Source organism: Sus scrofa, chromosome 16, assembly GCF_000003025.6.
Source record: "Sus scrofa isolate TJ Tabasco breed Duroc chromosome 16, Sscrofa11.1, whole genome shotgun sequence".
In the NCBI taxonomy this organism is placed as follows: Eukaryota; Metazoa; Chordata; class Mammalia; order Artiodactyla; family Suidae; genus Sus; species Sus scrofa.
In genome coordinates, this window is record NC_010458.4 from 27,271,052 (window position 1) to 27,293,550 (window position 22,499).

General features: G+C 40.2%; 1 protein-coding gene across 12 annotated transcripts in view; it reads left to right on the plus strand.

Moving 5' to 3' along the window:
• GHR (growth hormone receptor) overlaps positions 1-22,499 on the plus strand; it is a 296,319-nt gene that overhangs the window by 144,752 nt on the left and 129,068 nt on the right. For 3 of the 12 annotated variants that reach the window (XM_013990636.2, XM_021076569.1, XM_021076568.1), the window contains exon 3: positions 1,333-1,398. In XM_013990636.2, the coding sequence (XP_013846090.2) occupies positions 1,333-1,398 (66 nt within the window). 12 annotated transcript variants of the gene reach the window in all.

Sequence of the window (22,499 nt, forward strand, 5' to 3'; positions counted from 1 at the left end):
CAAATCTACAGATGATGCAAAAACAAGGATAGCTAATGTGCTGAATGACAGACACAAAATTCAGGATATCTTGATGGCCATCAGTAATAGGCCAAAAACTGCAAGATAAAATTTGAGAGGGATAAATGTAAAGTCCTATGTTTAAGTTTTATAAAATAAATGAAGTGACCTTCCTGCTTCACAGAAAGTTCTCTGTAAAAGACCAAGTTATTTAACTCCTTGCAAGTATATAATTTAACCTGTTAGGGTATAGCTGTCAAAGTAAACTAGCTCAGGCTGCCTTAACAGAAACAGAAGGTCTAGGACAAGCAAATCGCCAGTCCTCTGGACTCTAAACTGGCCACAACATACCTAGAATAATCTAGTGAGTTCTAGGCATCAAGGTTGAAGAAGGATATTGATAAACCAGAACAACAGAGCCTTAACGATGAGTCATCTTGAAATCACACAAAAGGAACTGGAGATGTCTAGGATGAGGGTGATGAGGGGGTGATGGCAGGGTATTTGTTTTCAAAATGCATCATGTTAACAAAGGCTTTAATCAGTTCTGTTTGGAAAGCGTGGAGAAATAATATACCAAAAATGTAGGCTTTGGGAACCAAACATGCATGTGTGAGTTTCAGCTCTATCAGTTTCAACTCTGTGACTGAGCTTATTAATTTCTCAACACAGTGTCCATTTCTCATCTTGAAATAGAGGTAATAATATCTTGCTCAGAAAGCCATCCATGAAAGTTAACTGAGCTGGCACCTTAAGTACCTGGCATAGTTACTGGTAGGTTAGGTGTGTAGTAAAGGCTAATCTCTTTGTTTACCTTTTCCTCAAGAGAGGAAGAACAAGGACAATTAAGTTGCTGTTCAAGAAAGTACGCTATGCCAACTGCAATTATCCCAAAGGAGAATGAGTTGCTGGGTCAGACAAGACTAATACAGATCTGGGAGATCAGAGCTGGCCTGCCAAGGCACTCTGGTGCCCCACTCTTGTCCAAACATAGCTTCCTATAACTTCGGTTTTACACAGTAAGCTTCAAGGTGTGATTTTGTGTGGGTAAATAATTCAGGAAAATTTTTAAAGGCAGAAAAGTCAATGGATAAGATGATCCCTATGATGCTTTGTTTTCTGTGTTCTCTACATGTCTGTGTTGTTGGGATTGATATTCACTAGAGCGTGCACAATACTGCTGGAAAATTGAGTTATAAAACATCCAAGTGTGCTGTATCACTACACCTATGAAGTCAAGGAGTCATATTTGTAAATTATACAAAGATATTTAGTTGTGGCAAACAAAAGGGACTTCTAGCTCCCACTTTCTGGTTCTCCATATCATTGCAGCACCATCAGTGCCTGCTTGCTGCTTCCCAACCGCCGAGTCATGGATGATTTTCTCAAAGGCAAAAGGTAAAATTGCTAGTATTTCCACACTGGGTTTTTCTCTTCAAATGCTGATACTCAAATCCCATCCAGCCCTCTTTAGCTGTCCTCCTAGGAGCTTTAATCATAAGACACAGGTGAACTTGTAACTATTCTAAGAGAGCTCAGGCAGAGGATTATGCCTGAAAGTACAGGGTCCTTCCAAGCTACACCCAAGTGGCTTCTCTAAAAGAACTCAGTGGCAAACCAAACTTTCAACCTGGGTCAGCAATTGGGAATCAAACCATGAGCTTACTATTCCCATTCTTTTTGATTAGTTTGTATGTTGTTTTAGGAAGATGATTGAATGCAAAAAGTAGTTTAATAGGATACACTGAGTAATTTCTTATAGGATGTATACCCAGAAAAATATGTTGGACAGGAGTTCACAGAACATAGTGTTAAAATAGCTTTCAGTGGTCAAGGGCTTATAGGAGGGTTTCTCAGCCTTGGCACTATTGCCTTTTCAGGCCAGATGGTTTTTGTGTGGAAGATGTCCTGTGCAGTGTAACATGGTTAGCAGCATCCATGACCTCTGTCTACTATGTGTCACCCTCCACCCTCAGTTGTAAGAACTAGAACTTCTCCAGACATTGCTAAGTATTCCCTGGGGTCAGTGGCCTCAGTTGAGAACTGCTGCCCTAGATCTGGAGACTGCATGTTGAACTGACAATGCCCAGGATTATTGCAGGGGTCAAATTAGATAACACATGTTTATATACTTTTAAAAGTAAACACACACACACATATGTATACATACATGCATATATATTTATTCACCTATGTAGTTACAATGCAGCCCTTATCTTCTCACTGGTTACTTTGTTCATTCATTCATCCAAGAATTGTTTGAGCTAGGTGCTAGAGACCTTTACATAAATAAATCTTGAGAGGCTGAAAGATTTGCCAAGGAAACAAAGAACTTAAAAAGAGCAAGTATGTAAGAAATCCCATAATGAATGTGTGTGTAACATGCACATAATATTGAGCTTCAAGGAAGGAGGGGCCGCCTTTGATCCAAATCACAGAAAACCCATTGGACTACATGGCTGAAGTTCTGTAGTAACAACTCCCCTTTGGCTATGAATTCTCCATACAGTGGACATTGTAATGTTAATTATACTCAAACAATGACATATATCCATAAAGTTTTGCTGGGAGTATTTCAGTTGCATGCTGACAGTATTTAGCACTGATTAAGGTATTATCATTTTTTAGGGCTGCACTTAAAGGAGTATGAAATTTAAATGAGCAACTTAAGAATTGAATTTGTCTTGGACACCTGCTATTTTCTCCTGTCTTTTTTCATGCCTGCTCCAATGACAGCAAACCATCAAACAGAAAAATAGAAAAACACTCCAATCTAGATTTCCTTAAGTGGAGCCACAAATAAGATACTAGAGAATAATACAGGAAGCTCAGTCCATATCCATCAAATGGACCCTGATCAATTAGAGATCTGTTGATTCAAAAAGAACCATTCTTAGAATCATGAATACCTGTTTTAAGCTCTAAATATGACAGATTTATTTTTATTTATTTATCTTTTGGTCTTTTTATCTTTTCTAGGGCTGCACCCCCGCAGCATATGGCGGTTCCTGGGCTAGGGGTCTAATCGGGAGCTATAGCCGCCAGGCTATGCCAGAGCCACAGAAATGCCAGATCTGAGCTGCGTTTTTGCGACCTACATCACAGCTCATGGCAACTCTGGATCCTTAACCCACTGATTGAGGCCAGGGATCCCGCAACCTCATGGTTTTTTGTCAGATTCATTAACCAATGAGCCACGACGGAACTCCCTGACATTTTTATTTAGATAGAAATAATTCTGCCTGAGTTAGTACCTGGAAGTACCAAGGAGATTGGGTTGACCATTTTGAAAGTACCAGAATTTCCAAACTTTATTCAGACTTTACTCCAGAGTGCGCTACATTCATCAACAATGAAACACCATATAAAAGCTGGGGTGCCCAATGGAGCCACATTTATATTGCAGCATTGCCTTTAAACCTCCGCTGAGATTTTACTTATTCCATGTTGCAGAGTTGTTCATAGGTTGACCAGAGCAAGAGTTGCTAGCTTTAGCATCAGTTGCACTGATAGTTTGTGGTCACATTTGTTTTGGAAGATCACCCTTAAAGCATGTCACTCATGCTTATTTATGAGGAATGCCACAATTTAAACATCAGTTAACAGATCCGCATGAATGCATAGTCACATTTGAGTGCTTCCAACAAATGCTTTCTGTCACTTGTCCCTCTACAGCTTTGAGAATTAAAGCCTGGTGGGGCAATCTGGGAGATATCCATGAGCATTTATCAAAAGAAGCGTGGTGGATGTGATAACTGCAAAGCCAGCTGTTGAATTTAATATAATTGGTGGGAGATTACATTTCCTCAGTCTTAAGAGCTGTCTTTTACCACCAGAGAAATCAATATCCACATTTAAGTTTATATCAATACAGAAATTCCACATGCTGAAATGTCTGTCACTTGCCTTTAGGATAACCATGGTGGGCTGTATTTTTAAGCATTGCATGTGAAACAAACAGCTGACAGGTGGATCTTGTGGTACATTCAGAATCCTTATGAAAACTACCCCAACATTATTTTTTAATCTCAATCTGATTATCTTTATGAGAAACACACATACCATGTATAGTGTGAACATGGATTGATAGCCCTTATTTGACAGCTTATTATGAAAACCAAGTCTGTATGATGATTTTTAAATCAAGAATCTATTGGGTATATTCATATCTTATCCCTGGGTTGTACTGGTTGCCTTTAGCTTCCCTCTCACTTGGGGAAAAAAAAAAAAAACTATACATAAAGTGACCAAGAATTGATTGAACAAATATTTTTTATTATAAATTATACTTCAATTTAAAAAGTCTTTTAAAAATTAAAAAAATAAAAAGTGGTGTAAAGAAAACAAAACAAAAATGCTTTTGAATACCTCCTTATGCTCCAGGCACTATTCTAGGTGCTTGGAACACTTCTGTGAATAAGATTAAAAAAATATCCTGCTGCCTTGGAAGTCTCCTTAGCAGGAATTAGAGTGAGGGTGAGTGTGTAGAAGAGGGTGTGTGAGTAGGTGAGGCAGATGATAGGCTATAAAAATAATTATCGAGTATGTTAGAAGGTGGAAAGGGCTATGGAAAACCACTCCATCTGTTCCTCATTGGAGTGTACCCAAAAGTTGATCTTGAACTATTTTTATGTGAATCTCCTGTGTTTTAAATGTTAGGAACCAACTCAAAATAATTTGACACTAAATATGTCCTCATGGTCTGTCTGGAAGCTGCAACATGCACTCTCTCTGTTTATTGATGAGGAAGCCCAGGCTCAGAGAGGTGAAAGGTCTTTCTTACCCAAGGTTCCAGCAGTTACTGGCAGGAGCAGGGCCAAGATGCAGACTCCTGCTCTGGCGTGCATTCCTCCACAGGTTAGCCTTTGGCTGTAGGCAACCTGTTTGGTAGTATCTATTTAAAAATCTGTTTTGAAACATTGCAAAATATTAAATATTATAAGATGCATGTTGAAGGGCATCCTCAGGATAGAGTGGTCACAGCAGAATGGAGATTTTGAGATGTATGAATGAGGTTGAGACAAGCCCGTTATATGAAAGCATTCTGTTCTTAGCCAGCCATAGAATCATGACCTTGATTTTTGCACCTTTATTCATTTTTCTCACTCAAACTACCACAGATCATCTCCTCCCGCTTCCTAGAGCACCAGAAGATGGCTAGAGATGGGTCCATAGCCTTGCCGTCATGGCCTTCTCTTATACCTTTCTCCTTCCTGTTCTGCATAGACTTTGGACTGAGCCATCGTCCTCAAAGTTCCACTAAATCATTTGGGTTTTTTGGTTTATTTTTTGTCTCTTTAGAGCTGCACCCACAGCATATGGAAGTTCCCAGATAGGGATCTAACTGCAGCTACAGCTGCTAACCTACACCACAGCCATAGCAACACCAGATCCAAGCCACATCTGTAACCTACACCACAACTCATGGCAATGCTGGATCCTTAACCCACCAAGCAGGGCTAGGGATCAAACCTGCATCCTCATGATACTAGTTGGGTTCATTTCCACTGAGCCATCACAGGAACTCCCTACACGAAATCATTTGATGAAAAGATTGTTTATACTGCTAGATTAAGAACAGAATTGAAAAGGCACTGTATGATGTAGCCATGGACTGGAATAAGCTAAAATCAGCAATCACAGCTCCTAGACCCACCACTGTAAGGCAGCCTTGCTGGAACTTGGTTTCTGTAACTGTCTGTGGGGTTTCAGAATCTCCCTACATACAGATTTGCTGTGAGGATTAAAAGGTTAGGGAAGATTGTGTCTGTAATAGCACTCAAAACATGTAACCTGTAATCCACCCTCTGGCATTTTTCATTTTTCTTCTGCCCCTTCTGTCTCTGAAGACAAGTTACTGGAGAGATAGATGAGTTTACCATTTATTCACAACCTTCTGAAGGTTGCTTTAGGCATATTTTCTATTAGCGAAATTAATCTTCAGAGAGTTGGAAGGGACCTCAGACATGCTTTTGAGACCAACCTTGGCTCTTACTCAGAATAAGCTGGGAATTTTTTGAAAATACAGGTTCATAAGCTCCATACCTTGAGATTCTGATGCAGAAGCCCTAGAGCAGTGCCTTGGAGTTGGTCTGTTTGCATGTTATATGTCTGTGTATATGTGTTGTAGGAAAATTCCAAACATGAATCTGAAGATTAGCTGGTTTGGAAAACCTCGTTCCAGCTTCCTACAGTGCTGAGCTCTTTCTCCTTCCATCCCTGGCGTCACTTAGAAATGGAAAACCACTAATCACTCAGGCTCTCATCTTTTCCACTCAGTTGACTTGCCCCCTTGCACCCCCATTTCTTGGCACCCCACCTTGACAGCTGCTACTGCCAAGCATTGACGTTGATCCCTTTGGACTTCCTCTCCCTTCCCCCTGCTGCCCTCTAGTGGAGGTGCTGACAAGCAGCAAGATGTTGAAATGGGAGCCACCAGCGGTTGGCCAGTCTGAGCTGGTGAGTCCCATGGAGACAGCAACGACCACAACTATGGGAGGAATCATTAGATAGCCTCAAGCTGAGACAGTTTACACACAGCTTACGCTTAGAGCAGAGCTTTATAAAGACCCCGGCATCTATCTATGGGTCTTTTCTCCAGGTTTTAGAAATCAACCTGGAGATTATCCTTAGGATAGTTTTGCTTCCTTGTCCCCCCTTTCTTCTGTCATTTGCCCAAATTCTACCTCTTGTCAAAGATAATGGTTCCTCCCTACCTCTGCTAACCTTTGGATTTTTAAAATGTTGCCAACAATGAAAGTGTATTTATAAAATTAATACATTTTAGAAATTTCCAATCACCAGATTAAAGGGACAGATGTGAACACAGCACTAACAGTGTAAATTATAAAGGACACTTAAACACGTATGCTCACCTTGCATCCTTCCAAGACCCTGTGAGGTGCCTGTGGTGGTCCTCTTTTGCACAGGAGGCATTGAGGTTAAGAGAATTTGAGAAGATTGTGGTATGTCACCCAACAAGGGGCAGAGCTAGAACTAGAACTCAGTCTGGCTGATGGAGAAGCCCCCATGTGTTCCTCTAACATGCTATGCTGCCTCCCAGCGATGGTGTATTCACTCCTTAGTAAGGCGTAAATAAAAACTTCCATAGTAAATAGTGTTCAGTTTTATGGTACTATAGACGTAGTAACATCATTCAACATTTCCTTTAATGACTGTTTAATAATCAGTATATCTCTGCACCATCCACAGCTCCTCATTTTAATACTCTTGTACTCAGAATTGTTTAGCAAAGGACCTTGGCAGGTGGGTGAGTTTGGGTAGGAGGTGAGGACAGCAAAAGCCACAAAACCGTTGGAAATTGAGACTGGGTATCACAGCGTAAATACCATACACCCCTGCAAGCTTTGGGGACACTAGTTACTGGTATTAACCAGCAGAGTAAAACTTAGAGGCCAAGCCCTATGTAAACTGTGTGTGTGTGTCCCCGTTCGTCCGTCTGTCCATCTCCATCCATCTCCCACAGGATCCTGCATGACTGCTATACCACCTGAATGAATGTACCCTTTTTGTGGTGGTAGCAGTTTTTCACTCTTCTTTTATGCTTGATTGTTAGTGTCTTGGTTAGTGATCTTTTTATTAATTTTTTTCTTAGGCAACATAAACAATAGAAGATTTCACTTGAGTTTTCTTACCGTTGTATATCATTATTACTGGAATACTTCATACAACCTATTTAACTTAATTGGAATGTGTACACATACACAGGCCTGAACTGCCCTTTTCCCTGTAATGTTAGAAAATACAGCTCTGTGTACATTAGGGAATTTGCTTTGAGTCATAGACCCACCCTTTACTCTGTGTGTGAACAGTGAGGTATAGAAAGAACAATTTTTAGGATCTCGATTCTGGTTTCCTACCTTCCTGTCATTTTAAATCTTCCCTTGGTCAGGTAAATAAAATTCAATGAGCCTCATAAAACTAGGGTTGTATCACATATAATTAATTGAGTGGGTTCATCTGAGGATTCCTCATGGTCTTCCATGAGGAAGGTCTTCTGTGAGCTGTACCTTCATCTGTGCCCCTGGTTGAAGCCCCTGAATAGTTAAAAGGAAATTGTGTTAATTAAAATTAGTCATCAGTTGGATCTGTCTTTCCACCAGCTTGCATGAATGATGCCTTGCCTTCCTTTCTGACAGGTACTCAACTAGAGGATTTTTTCGAGCTCCAGTTTTTCTAATTCACATCTAGCCTATAAACACTAAACTGGCATAGTTAAAGGGATCCTAGACTAAGCCTTTTATCAAGCAAATATATCCCTGTAATGACATCTTATTTGTCATTAAATGTAGTTTTGTTGTGAGTTCAGGTTTTCTGCTGAAGGGTACATCTGGCTAGACAGCTGGAGGCTGAACTGCAGGCCTTGTGTTGCTGTCTGAACCCCACCCCTGGAATGTTCCAGGCAGCTTTCTGTGCTTCCTTCCTTAGCTGAGCACTGATGAGCTTGCAGGGTGTGAGAAGGAAAGTCACACATCCTCCTGGCCCCTTTTGCTACACTCTTCTTTAGCTTGTTACTGTTCTCACGGCTAGCTTATTTAAAATCAAAATTTAAGAAAACTTATCCTCCAAATTTTGACCCTTCCCGAGTTCCAGAATTCCAAAAAAATTTTGTTGAATAAATACTAAATAATAAAACATTTATTTAGTAATATATGTAATCCCTGTAACAAACTAGAAGCTGGGGTGGTAGGGGGAGGGTATTGTAAGGCTGAAAGGGAGGGAGTGAATGCCGTCTGTCTAGCCATTGTGTTACAGGGGCTGGAAACCCGGAGCCCACTGAGCAGAGAGCTCTCCCGAGAACAGACTGGATGGGAATCCTCTCTACACCACTTAGAAGTTGTGTGACCTCAGGGAAGTTACTTCACCTTTCTGTGCCTCGGTTTCCTTGTACAAGAGAGGAAAGTAATAGTGCCTGGCATGCAGGGTTCGTGTGAGGATTAAATAAGTTAATACATGCAAAGAACTTAAACCTACATGGCCCATAAATGCTCAGTAGGTATAAGCTGTTCTGAAACTAAAGAAAGAGAACCCAGAAGTCGTGTGGTTTGGCGGAATATTGACCACGTTCTCTTCCCTTCCTCTTCCTCTGCCCTCTCTGAACCACTTTGCTCACTTGTTTGTTTGTGTGCTTTTCAGGGCCACACCCACAGCATATGGAGGTTCCCAAGCTAGGGGTCGAATCTGAGCTGTAGTTGCCGGCCTGCACCACAGCCACAGCAACGCAGGATCCAAGCCACATCTACGACCTACACCACAGCTCATGGCAACGCCAGATCTTTAACCCACTGAGCAAGGCCGGTGATCGAACCTGCATCCTCATGGTTACTGTCTGTATTTGTTTCTGCTGCACAAGGGGAATTCCCTATTTTGCTTACTTGTGAATCCATCCTGTCTCCTGTTTCTCTTCTAGCTTAAGAATTTCCAGCAAAAATGTGTAGAATAAATACATGCTTTGGAGGGCACAAACCAGGTGTACCTTTCAGCTAAAGTGACTGCATCATATAGTCATTTTATGACAATGGAAAGCTCATTTCTTAAATGGGTTTAACCTTTTGATTGGCTTGATGATAAGACAGGACAGTTAGATCTAAAGGATGAGCATGGAGGGCACGGCATTATGCTTTTAGGAGAGAAGTTTTCTCCGCAGAGCCCACTTGTCTTGGTTTTAGTTGCTGTATTTTGTATGGGTGATACTCAAGAAAGCATAATGGAAATCAAAACCAAAGAGCAGAGTTATTCCTCAGGCCTCCAGTGCCTGTGTGTCTTTCCAGAATTCCTGATCCTCACCAAGGCCCCACTGACCTCAAAGGGCCCTTCTTGCCAGGCTTGAAGTACATCTGAGCCAGGGGGCTGGGATTCCAGCCAAAGCTGAATGAAGGTGCAAAATATATGACTAAAAAAAGCCCAAACACGTGGCATTGGGTATCATGGATAAGTTTGTTGGAGAAATGGTTTATAAATAACATGGAAAGGGGAGAAGGAAGAGGTCAAGATACAGAGTTGTGGTCTGAGACTTGAGGGGCATCATTTCCAAAGTGATAACATACTAAAATCAAATGTGCTCCCCAGATAAAATCAACTCCACATGGGCTTCTTTTTGTTTATCAAGATGTTTTATGCATTTGGCAGTAAGCATTTTAAAGGCTTGCTTTTATGTGGAGTACATCGAAAGACATTGAGTGTGATTTCAAAACAAATGAATGAAAACAAAACAAAAGCAGGAAACAAACTCCATGAAGGCATTGTGTTTTTCTGAGGATGATCTAAGGTTTGAATGCTGAAGAATCTGGAATATCTAGGGCTCTTATTAAAGTGGTGTCCTCCTCCAAACGTAGCACCATCTGTCACAGGATGGATGGACTAAAGACAGAGAAGGGAGGGGAAAAGGAGATCAGACACCCAGACACGTCTTTTCTTTCCCTCTTTCTGTGTTTCGGTTTGTTTTGTTTTTCCCTTGTTGAAGGCAGAGGGATCAGAATGCTGGCCCAGAACTCCCAAGACGGGAGGGTCAGGGAAAGCCACGCAGAGGCTGGAAGCTGTGATCTTAGCACTAGGCTTGACCCCGCCTCCCTGGGAGCCTTGTACAAACACAACTGCCTGGTCTTCCTGTTTAGTGGCAAAGGTTTTACTCCCTTCTCTTTTAGTTTTGGGAATGTGAACTTTGGGGGATATCTTTTGTTGTTGCTTTGAGGCTTTTTTTGTTTGGTTGGGTTTTTTTGTTTGTTTGTTTTTAGGAAACAGAGACTCTTTCATTCTTCTCACAAATGCTTTCCCTGGCACAGGAAGACCCCAGCTAACTAAAGAACAAGATGAAACACTTCGAGAGTTCCCATTGTGGCACAATGGAAATGAATCCGACTAGTATCCATGAGGATGCGGGTTCGATCCCTGGGCTCACTCAGTGGGTCAGGGATCCAGCATCGCCATGAGCTGTGGTGTAGTTTGCAGACACAGCTTGAATCTGGCATTGCTGAGGCTGTGGTGTTGGACAGAGTCTACAGCTCCAATTTGACCCCTAGCCTGGAACTTCCATGTGCTGTGGGTGCAGCCCTAAAAAAAAAACAAGTTGAGACACTTAGACAGATGGGGCCATGTGCCTTCCCCGGGGCTGTTCCTAGTCCAGCATCACCTCTTCTTCCCACTCTACCCTACCTCCACCTTCACCATATCTTGTGGTTATGAGTCTACCCCTTCCCTTGAATTATAATCTCCTAGAAGTATAACCCATTGGCTCAGGGCCAATCTTCTGAGTCATGAATAATGAACTTTGTCTGGATATCTGTCTTTGCCAGAGAGGACTGAGTCAGACAGAGAGACTGAGATTTTCAGTGTTCAAGTGTGTGTTGTTTAAAATTGTCATAATTTGCTGTCTGCTTTGAATCTCATTTTCAAAATCAAAGTGATGCCCTGAGTTGGATCCTACTGATGCAGCTTTTTCAGGGAATCAGGGAAGCTTCCATGAGGGCACAGGCTTTTTGTCAGCTGGAGGTCAGGCAGTGACACAGGGTGATAAGGAGTGGCGTCTACGTTTGCAGGAGAATTTCAGATTGAAACTCAGGACTTAACATTTGGTCCAAATTAATTTTGGAGAATTTTACTTCATAGGCCATTAGTTGAATCTAATGAGATCTGTTAAATTGGAAACCCTGGTCTTCTTTTTACCTCCATAACAGAATTACCAGTTTTCTTTCATCCATGGACTTTACAAATTCATATACATGTTCCCCTTTTGGGGTCTTCTACCAAAGTCCTTATAACAAAAGCAAATTTAAAACCTTGCAACCAGCCCATGAAGGTCATGCTCCTCAGGATTCTGTAGTTCACTTCTTGGATCACTTGTTTAACCATCAATGAACTCACTTTATAATTGTCCAGGCCACACTAATAGATTCTCCTCATAACATATAATAAGAGCCTATGTCCTTTCCCTCATTGAACTTGAGAAACGTTTGATGAACAGCACTCTTCTAAATAACAGAAAATCCTTTCATGAAAGGAAATGAAGTACATTTCCCATAGTGATTTGTTCTTGGTGAATCCACGCTGGTTCCAAATGACCCATGATTTCCTTTCTAGATGCTCAGAAACTAACAATTTGTTCTAGGATGTGGTTGGGGATTGAAGTTAAAGGCACAGATGCAAGAATCTACCCTTTCGTTCAAACACTGGGACATCTTCTATTTCTGCCCTTTGAAAAATCTTCAGAAATAACCAATAGTTTATTGGTAAATTTATGTTTTTAGGATCTGGAATAAAAACGCATCTGATCTTGGACATTTTAAACACATCATTAGCTTTAGGATTATGTTTATTGTTCCATTGGCTTTAGACTTCAGGTTTATTAACTACATTTACTCTATACTGTCCAGTCTTCATGTTATTACCTTTGAAAAGAAGAAAATTCTGTAGGAGTTTCCTTTTGCATTCCCTTTGTTCCCTGAGTTGAATCATCTGTTCAGGTTGTTTTCATAGTATTTTAGAGTTTTGTGAGAAGAGATGCAATGTATCTCAATTTAGAGCTTTACCTTTTAAGTGTAAAGGTTCTGAACTATAGACTATTGCATAGGCTTTTTAAAAAAATAGTCTGGAGTCTCCCTCTATCACAGTTGTTTATTTTCTTATTATTAACTTGGCCTCTGTCTTTCAGTGCACCTTGAATATTTAAAGGTCATCTGTGGGAGTTCCCATTGTGGTGCAGTGGAAATGAATCTGACTAGGAACCATGAGGTTGTGAGTTCGATCCCTGGCCACGCTCAGTGTGTTAAGGATCCAGCATTGCCATGAGCTGTGGTGTAGGTCTCAGAGGCGGCTCGGATCTGGTGTGGCTGTGGCGTAGGCTGGCAGCTGTATCTCCGATTAGGCCCCTAGCCTGGGAACCTCCATATGCCACAGGTGTGGCCCTAAAAAGCAAAAAGACAAAATAAATAAATAAATAAATAAATAAAGGTCGTCTGTGCTACATGTGAGATGATTGATAGGCTACCCATGCGTGAGGTGTAATTTAACATGGTGAGGATTCCTTTTTAGTTATTATTTTTGGAATAAGCAACAAGTCTCAAAATTACAATCTAAATGTAGCAAATTATCAGATTTTGTACCAGTTCTTGGTAAGATGCAGTGAAACTCAAGACTATTAAGTTCAGGTGGAAGAGGGGTGCTGGCGAGAAATTCAGAGCCATAGAGGGCCAGCTGGGGGTGAAAACACATGAATGGCTCTGGGCCCCTGTGGGTCAGTGGGATGTCACTGGGAAGTTGGGATAGGGAAGGGCAATGGTTATTTCATTCATTCTTTCATCAGTATTAATTGAGAGCATGCTGCATGCCTGGCATCATCCTGATTTCCCTGAAAATGATGAGGGAGACACATGAGAAGGTGAGATTAAATGAGCAATGGTTGTTCACTGCCCTCAATTGCAGCTGGCCAATCAGTCTATACTTCTCTGTTCTGAACACATAACCAAGCACTTAGTCAAAGTAATAAGCTGTAGACAACTACTACTCTAACACATAATGCTTCAAAAATCATAAAAAGATTCCAGAAGAGTCTATCTGCACCCATTAAAATAGGCTTAAGATTAATATCAGAAAGGATGGAGAAGTATTTCTGTGAGCAAATTTTTTCAGATGAGTGTTTTTTCTCCTCTGCTACCAAACACGGTGCTTTTTTGTTTTCTTCCTTCCTTTGCATGTTGATTTTTAGTGTGGGGAGGACTGCTACATTGGCAGCATGTGATCAAGAGATGTGATCAAGGAAATGGAAACACAGATTCAGTACTCCAGAGCACTGTCCCCCTGAAAGCAACCACAGAGCGTCAGGCTTTGCCACGTATTCAGATTTCAAACTAGCTACAGAATGACAGCAAGTTTTCTGTTAGAACCAGTTGTCCTGAGGTTTTTTTCTACTTAAACCTGCTGTGGGGAAAGGGGACTCTAAACCCACATTAGAAATAGATCATTTTGCTATTAAGAAGCAGTGTTACTCCTATCTGTGAGCACATGCATTGAAATGCTGAAGAGTTTGCAGGATCAAAAACCCAGTATGTACGCCAAGAGCTGGTGAGACTGTTTTTGGGAAGTTTGGGGAATGAAGTGACTACTTGCCTTTCCCAATTGGATTTCTTTATACAGCAGTGTGTGTGTTGCAGGGACTATGGTTGATTTCCCTGCGTAAGCCTAGCAAATGGTTTTTCAGTTCAGCACAGTAAAATCTGCACAGAAAAGAACTCCCTGTTGGCCACCCACCTTACAGTCTGTAAAAGGGAACTCTGTGTGGAGGCATTCCACATTAGGCAAATGTACAGTTCTGCAATCAAAATGAAAAACACTTGAGCTGAATCATCTATGTTTGCTGTAGCTTCCAGTCCCAATTTAAAAGCATGCAGGGAGCCCTACAAGTTGAAGCAGTTTTGGCAGGCAAGGAAGCAGCTGTAACATTGTCAGAGGGTGTCTGCGGGAGCTGTTCAGGCTGTTGACAGCACTTAGGATGCCCAGAAATGGGGCAGACCTTCTGCGTTTGGTCAAAGGAGTGACAGCAACTCCAGTCAGGAAGTGAACTTTTGACCCCATTGGAGGTAGATGGCTCTCATGGACTGTGTTCTATCATTTCCTAGACTGTTTTTCTCCTTTAGAACCAGTGGCTAGAATCTTTGGCTTTTGAATTGTTCCACTTTGATCACAAGGTAGATGTTCTTAGAGCTGCAGCCGAAGGGGCTATTGGGGCTTGAGAACTGGTATTTCCTGCTATCCCCCAGTGTCCTCCATCTCCTTTAGGGCTAAGGAAATCATGTCAAGACTATTGCACTAAATCTCAGATTTAGTGCATCTAGGGAGAACTGCTCAGTTGGTCAGGTTGTTTTCTGCATCTGAATCCCCCATCATTCTTTGAGACTCCCTCTCTCATATCTTACACAGCCCATGCCCACCTGACTTAGTGCCCTCCCACTGTCCCCGCCATCTGGGTGTCCCTCTGCCATCCCTAACAGCCCTGCCTTCCCAAAAGAATGCCAGACTTTGGCCTTTTTCTCTTCTACCTCAAAACTTATTTGCATGTGCCCCATCTGTTGATTTGATAACTCTAATTTGAGGAAGTCTGTCGTGGCTCATTGGAAACGAATCTGACTGGGAACCATGAGGTTACAGGTTCAATCCCTGGCCTTGCTCCATGGGTTAAGGATCCAGCGTTGCCCTGAGCTGTGGTGTAGGCCGGCAACTGTAGCTCCAATTGGACCCCTAGCCTGGAAACCTCCATATGCCTTGAGTGTGGCCCTAAAAAGCAAAAAAAAAAAAAAAAGGGTAACTCTAATTTGAAAAGATACAGGCACCCCAGTGTTCATAGCAGCACTATTTACAGTAGCCAAGACATGAACTTCATGTGCCCCAAACTGATGGCCCGTGGAAAATCAGATAAAATAATTTATGCCAAGGTGTTTTACCAGCTGAGTATTCTGAATGTGACAACTCCCTAGGGGAACGTGCATCTTAAGAGGGGGCCATGATTCATCCAGATGAATAAATCTCTAATGGTACAGTTGCTGTTCTCCTGCATCAGCTGATGTGGACATTTTGGTGACCCAAGGTCATGCTCCCTCAGGTCATGCTCAGAGAGTGAACTCATAATCCAGCTCCCCATATTTTCTTTTTAAAGGTGTAGAGTTCAGTTATCATGTCTTTGAAAACATTTGTCTTTACTCCCTTGACAAAATTCATTGAAATCAGTGAAAATTAAAAAGTATTTCATGGGCTGCTAGTTTATTTCAGGTTGTTAAGCCAAGTTTCTAATTGAACTGAAGATATTCCTTGACTTTCTTAGATGTGGAGTTGTACTACTTTAGAAGGCTTCTGTTAACTGAAGAATATGAAGTAAAGTCGAGTGGATGAATCAGTGAAGAGAGATTGCTTAGTCTGGTTACTTAGAAAAGGGCCGTAGTTGCCCTCTAGAAGCCAACAACTGGAAGGAAATATTTCGAAGATTCTCCATGAAAGCCAAAGTGAAAGTTTCCAAGTGGAGAATCTGGCCTTTACCTTTAAAGTTCTATTGTAAATTTGTGGTTTAGAAGCAATGAATGAATGATGGGGACATTAGTCATGAAAATGCTAATTCATTATGCAAACATTACTTATTGTTACAAAACAGTAGATAATATAAAGACATTTCTAGAAATCAATATTGGACTTAATTTTTCAGCTGTGTGCTTCCATGTTATTTCCTCAGATGCAAAAGTCTAGTCTCAGATACCATATCTCAGCAGTCTTCATGGCATCTAGCAATGCACTTTGGGTAAAGTAGATGTTTAGTAAATACTCATTTAATCACGTTGATACCGTTTTGGGTGGAGTTTTTTTTTGTTTGTTTTATTTTGCCTTTCGCTTTCTATATTTTCCTTAGGATGTGGGGTTAAGCCAAGGGAAGCTGTCTCTTAGAAGTTCTTATGTATCAATAGTGATGTCAAATAATGATTTTTGCATAAACAAACATATTCAACTGATTTGGTGAGTGTGTGTGTGTGTGTGTGTGTGTGTAGATTTATGTATAAAGCTCTGAGCACTGGGTAGCAGAAGATAATTGAGGCTGTTACTTCAGTCTTTTTCCCCTAATTGGATCCTGGACCCTACCTTGGTAGAGCTGCCTCATAAGGCGGCTCACCTGTACTTTAAGGGCCATGAAAGGCATGGGCCCTGCCAAGGGAATTTCTGAAGGCCGTGTGCTGGAATGTCATGCCTGGGCCTGGAATTTAAAGTGAGGCCCTGAGAGAGATCACATACATTTTCCACTTGTGGGGGAATTCCCTTTGCTGGAAATAGAAAGTGATTTCAGATTCTCCATCCAAACTCCGCTTCCTATTTTGAATTGAGTAGGCCGATAACCATTATTGAGGCTCTGAAATAGTGACAGATTTTCCTCATTGGGAATTCAGAGACCGGTTTCTGAAGCAGTTTTGAAGTTCAAGGATGCGAAGTGCCCCAAACAATAAAGAGAAGCTTAGACTCAGGGGTCGTTTATCTGGGCCAGCTTCCCTCCTACCAGCCCCCACCGATTACATCTGATTTATCCTTAGAACGTTGGAAGAAATACCTCAAAGTCCCCAAATTAGATGTTCTATTTGGAAACCATTGCACTGGAGAATTTTCCTATGTAAATAACCTAAATGGCTCTTCATGAGTGGTAAACATGTTGTTATTGCCAGGATTTTTTCAACTTTTTGTCAGCATTTTGCCATGAATATATTGCATGTCTCATATTTATGTTCTATCCCTTTAGCTTTCTTTTCTTCAAGATCAGAAATTCCTAGACTTTTCAAATGTGATCCCCATCTAATGTCAATTTCTGTAGCCTTCATATCTCCTTGTTGAACTGTTTATTATTGAAGTAAGGCAGTCCTTGGAGGTGACATGGCTTCATAGATCCAGATAACTCCATATCCCATGCTTTCTCTCATTCCTTAGTTTGGGAATCACTGTTCTGGATTAAATAACCCTAAACCTTGTCACTTTTGGTAGCTCTTCTCTCACATGTGTTCCGTTCATCTTCCTTAAAATGTAAAGACTAACATTGCATATATTATTAGAATAGTGTCATGATCAGGACTATATTTAAATAAAGCTGATGTTTTTCCCCCAAGCTACCGAGGTAGCAATGCTAGCTGTGGACTCTTGAGAATATTCACTTTAGTAACAATAGGTCCTAGAGTATAGGCGCTGTAACTTTTTTAAACACTTTTCTGTTAATACTTGGTAACCTACGTGATAAAATAGCAGTTCCCTGAGTTTTGTGTCTCTTGGCCCTGGTATATATTCTTCCAAATTATTGTTCACCAAAGAGCTGTTGGGAGTTTGGGTGTGTTTTTTTTTAATTTTTTATTATAGCTACTTTCAATGTTGTGTTAGTTTCATGTATACAGCAAAGTGATTCAGCTATCTATCCACCTATATTATTTTCAGATTCTTTTCCATTATAGGTTGTTAAAATATATTGAGTATAGTTCCCTGTGCTATAGAGCAAATCCTGTTGTTCACTTATTTGATATATCATAGTGTATACATTTTAATCCCCAAATCCTAATTTATCCCTCTCCCCCCACTTCACCCTTTGGTAACCATAAATTGTTTTCTATGTCTGGGAGTCTGTTTTGTCAATAAGTTCCTTTGTACCATTTTTTAGATTCAACATGTAAGTGATATCATACGATATTTGTCTTTCTCTGAGTTCACTTAATATGACAATTTCTAGGTCCATCCATGTTGCTGCAAATGGCATTATTTTATCTTTTTTTAGGGCTGAATAATAATCCTGTGTGTGTATATGTACTACAGTTTCTTTCATTAACATTCATCTGTTGATGGCATGTCCATGTCTTGGCTATTGTGAATAGTGCTGCTATGAACATTGGGGTGCCTGTATCTTTTCAAATTAGAGTTATCTCTGGATATATGCCCAGGAATATGATTGCAGGACCATATAGTAACTCTATTTTTAGGTTTTTAAGGAACATCCACACTGTTCTCCAGAATGGCTGCATGAATTTACATTACCACCAAGAGTGTATAGGAGGGTTCCTGTTTCTCCACACCCTCTCTTACTTGTAGGGTTTTTGATGATGGCCATTCGGATCCATGTGAGGTATTTCTCATTGCAATTTTTTTTTTTTTTAAGGGCTGCACCTGTGGCATATGGAGTTTCCAAGGCTAGGGGTCGAATCAGATCTTCAGCTGCTGGCCTCCCCGCCACAGCAACACCAGATCAAAGCCACATCTACAACCTACACCACAGCTCATGACAACGCCAGATCCTTAACCCACTGAGCAAGGCCAGGGATAGAACCTGCCACCTCGTGGTTACTAAACAGGTTCCTTAACCACTGAGCCATGGCAGGAACTCCTTCTCATTGTAGTTTTGATTTGAATTTCTTTAGTAATTAATGACATTGAGCATCTTTTCATGTGCTGTGGGCCATCTGTATGTCTTTGGAATAATATTTATTTAGGTCTTCTGCCCATGTTTTATTGGGTTGTTTGTTTTATTTAACATTAGTCTGTATGAGCTGTTTGTATATTTTGGATATTAATCCCTTGTCAATTGCATCAACTGAAAATATCTTCGGAGTTCCCGCCATGGCGCAGCAGAAACAAATCCGACTAGGAACCATGAGGTTGCAGGTTCAATCCCTGGCCTTGCTCAGTGAGTTAAGGATCTGGCATTACCATGAGTATGGTGTAGGTCGCAGATGCGGCTTGGATCCTGCATTGTTGTGGCTCTGGTGTAGGCCGGTGGCTACAACTCCAATTAGACCCATAGCCTGGGAACCTCCATATGCTGTGGGTGTGGCTGTAAAAAGGCAAAAGACAAAAAAAAAAATTTCCCCTATTCTGTAGAGTGTCTTTTTTGTTTTGTTTATGGTTTCTTTTGCTATGTGAAAGATATTAAGTTTAATTACGTCCTGTTTTTAAAATTTTGCTTTTATTTCAATTACTCTAGGGGAGATGGATCTATAAAGATAATTGCTGTAATTGATGTCAAAGAGTGCTCCGTGTTTTCCTCTAGGAATTTTATAGTATCTGATCTTACACTTAGGTCTCTAATATATTTTGAGTTTATTTTTACATAGGGTGTTAGGGAATGTTCTAAGTTCATTATTTTACATGTAGCTGTCCAGTTTTTCTAGCACCACTTATTGAAGAGACTGTCTTTTCTCCATTGTGTGTTCTTGCCTCTTTTATCATAGATTAATTGACCATAAGTGCATGGCTTTATTTCTGGGCTTTCTAACAGATTTATGTGTCTGTTTTTGTGCCAGTACCATACTGCTTGACAGCTATAGCTTTGTAATGTAGTCTGAAGTCAGGGATCTGATTCTTCCAGCTCTGTTTCTTCATTCTCAAGATTGTTTTGACTCTTCATGGCATTCTGTGTTTCCATACAAATTTAAAAATCTTTGTTCTAGTTCTATAAAAAATGCCATTGGTGATTTGATAGGGATTACATTGAATCTTTAGATTGCCTAGTATAGTATGGTCATCATTAGCAATTACTCATTCTTCCAATCTAAGAGCATGGGCTACCTTTTCATTTGCATGTAATCTTCAGTTTATTTCACCAGCATCTTATAGTTTTCAGAGTAGCAGTCTTTTGCCTCCATGGGTAAGTTTATTCCCAGGTATTTTATTCTTTTAATGATATGGTAAATTGGATTATTTACTTAATTTCTCTCTCTGATATTTCATTGTTAGTGTACACAAATGCAAAAGATTTCTATATGTTAATTATGTATCTTGCAACTTTTTTGAATTCATTGATGAGCTCTAATAGTTTTATGGTAGCATCTTTAGGATTTTCTATGTATAGTGTCATGTCATCTGTAAGCAGTGACAGTTTTACTTCTTTTCCAATTTGGATTCTTTTTGTTTTTTCTTCTTTTATTGCTGTGGCTAGGAATTCCAAAACTGTATTGAATAAAAGTGAAGAAAATGGGCATCCTTTTCTTGTTCCCGATCTTAGCGAAAATAATTCCAGCTTTTTATCAAGTATAATTCTAGCTGTAGGTTTGTCATATGTAGCTTTCATTATGTTGAGTTATGTTCCCTCTGTGCCTGCTTCCTGGAGTTTTTACTCATAAAGGGATATTGAATTTTATCAAACTTTTTTTCTGCTTCTATTGAGATTATCATATGTTAATCAATTTTTTCATTTGGTATATCAAACTGATTGATTTGCAGATATTGAAAAATCTTGGTATCCCTAGAATCAATCCTACTTGATCAAGATGTATGATTCTATTAATATATTGTTAGATTTGGTTTGCTGGTATTTTGTTGAAGATTTTTTGCAGCTATGTTCATTAGTGGTATTAACCTGTGATTTTATTTTTTGTTCAATATCTTGTCTGGTTTTTGTCTCAGAGTGATGGTTGCTCATAGAATAAGTTAAGAAGTGTTCTTTTACAATTTTTTAGAATAGTTTCAGAAGGACAGATGTTAACTCTTCTCTAAATGTTTGGTAGAATTTACCTCTGAAGCCATCTGGTCCTGGGCTTTTACTTGGGAGTTTTTAATTACTGATTCAATTTCAGTACTAATAATTAGTTTATTCAAATTTTCTATTTCTCCCTGGGTCAGTCTTAGGAGATTTAACCTTTTTAAGAATTAGTCCATTTCTTCTGGGTTATCCACTTTATTGGCATATAGTTGCTCATAGTAGTCTCTTACAATTCTTTGTATCTCTGTGGTGTTGGTTGTAACTTTCTTTTCATTTTTGATTTTATTGATTTGGGCCGTCTTTTTTTTTTCTTGATGAGTCTGGCTAAAGATTTGTCAATTTGTCTATCTTTTAAAAGAACTACCTTTTAGTTTCAAAGATCTTTTCTAATTTTTTTTTTAGTCTCTATTTCATTTATTTCTGCTCTGACCTTTATGATTTCTTCTACTAACTTTAGGTTTTGTTCATTCTTCTTTCTCTAGTTCCTTTAGGTGTAAAGTTCATTTTTCATTTGAGACTTTCCTGGTTTCCTGAAGTGATCTTCTATGGCTATAAACTTCCCCTCTTAAAATTACTTTTGCTCCATCCCATAGGTTTTGTTTTATTGTTTTTTGTTTGTTTGTTGCTTTTTAGGGCTGCACTCATGGCATATTGAGGTTCCCAGGCTTGGGGTCGAATTGGAGCTGCAGCTGCCAGCCCAGACCACGGCCACAGCAACACTAGATCCAAGCCGTGTCTGCAACCTACACTGCAGCTCACAGCAATGCTGGATCCTTAACCCACTAAGCAAGGCCAGGGCTTGAACCCAAAACCTCATGGTCCCTAGTTGAATTCATTTCCACTGTGCCATGACAGGAACTCCCATCCCATAGGTTTTGGATTGTTGTGTTTTAATTTTCATTCATCTCTACATAATTTTTTATTTCATTTTTTGTCTTTTTGTCTTTTTGTTGTTGTTGTTGTTGTTGTTGTTATTGTTGCTATTTTTTGGCCGCTCCGCGGCATATGGAGTTCCAGGCTAGGGATCCAATCAGAGCTGTAGCACCGCCTCGCCAGAGCACAGCAACGCTGGATCCGAGCCGCGTCTGCACCTACCCACAGCTCACGCAACGCCGGATCGTTAACCCACTGAGCAAGGCAGGAATCGAACCCGCAACCTCATGGTTCCTAGTCGGATTCGTTAACCACTGCACCACGACGGGAACTCCTATTTCATTTTTTATTTCTTCAGCGATCTATTACTTTTATAGTAGCATATTGCTTAGAGTCCATGTGTTTGTGATTTTCGCAGCTTTTTATTGTAGTCAATTTCTAGTCTCATAGCATTGTGATTGGAAAAGATGCTTGATATGATTTCAGTTTTCTTAAATTTACTGAGGCTTGCTTTGTGGTCCAGCATATGATCTGTCATGGAGAATATTCCATGTGCATTTGAGAAGAATGTATATTCTGCTTTCAGATGTAATGTTTTATAAATATCAATTAAGGCCATCTGGCCTAATATGTCCTT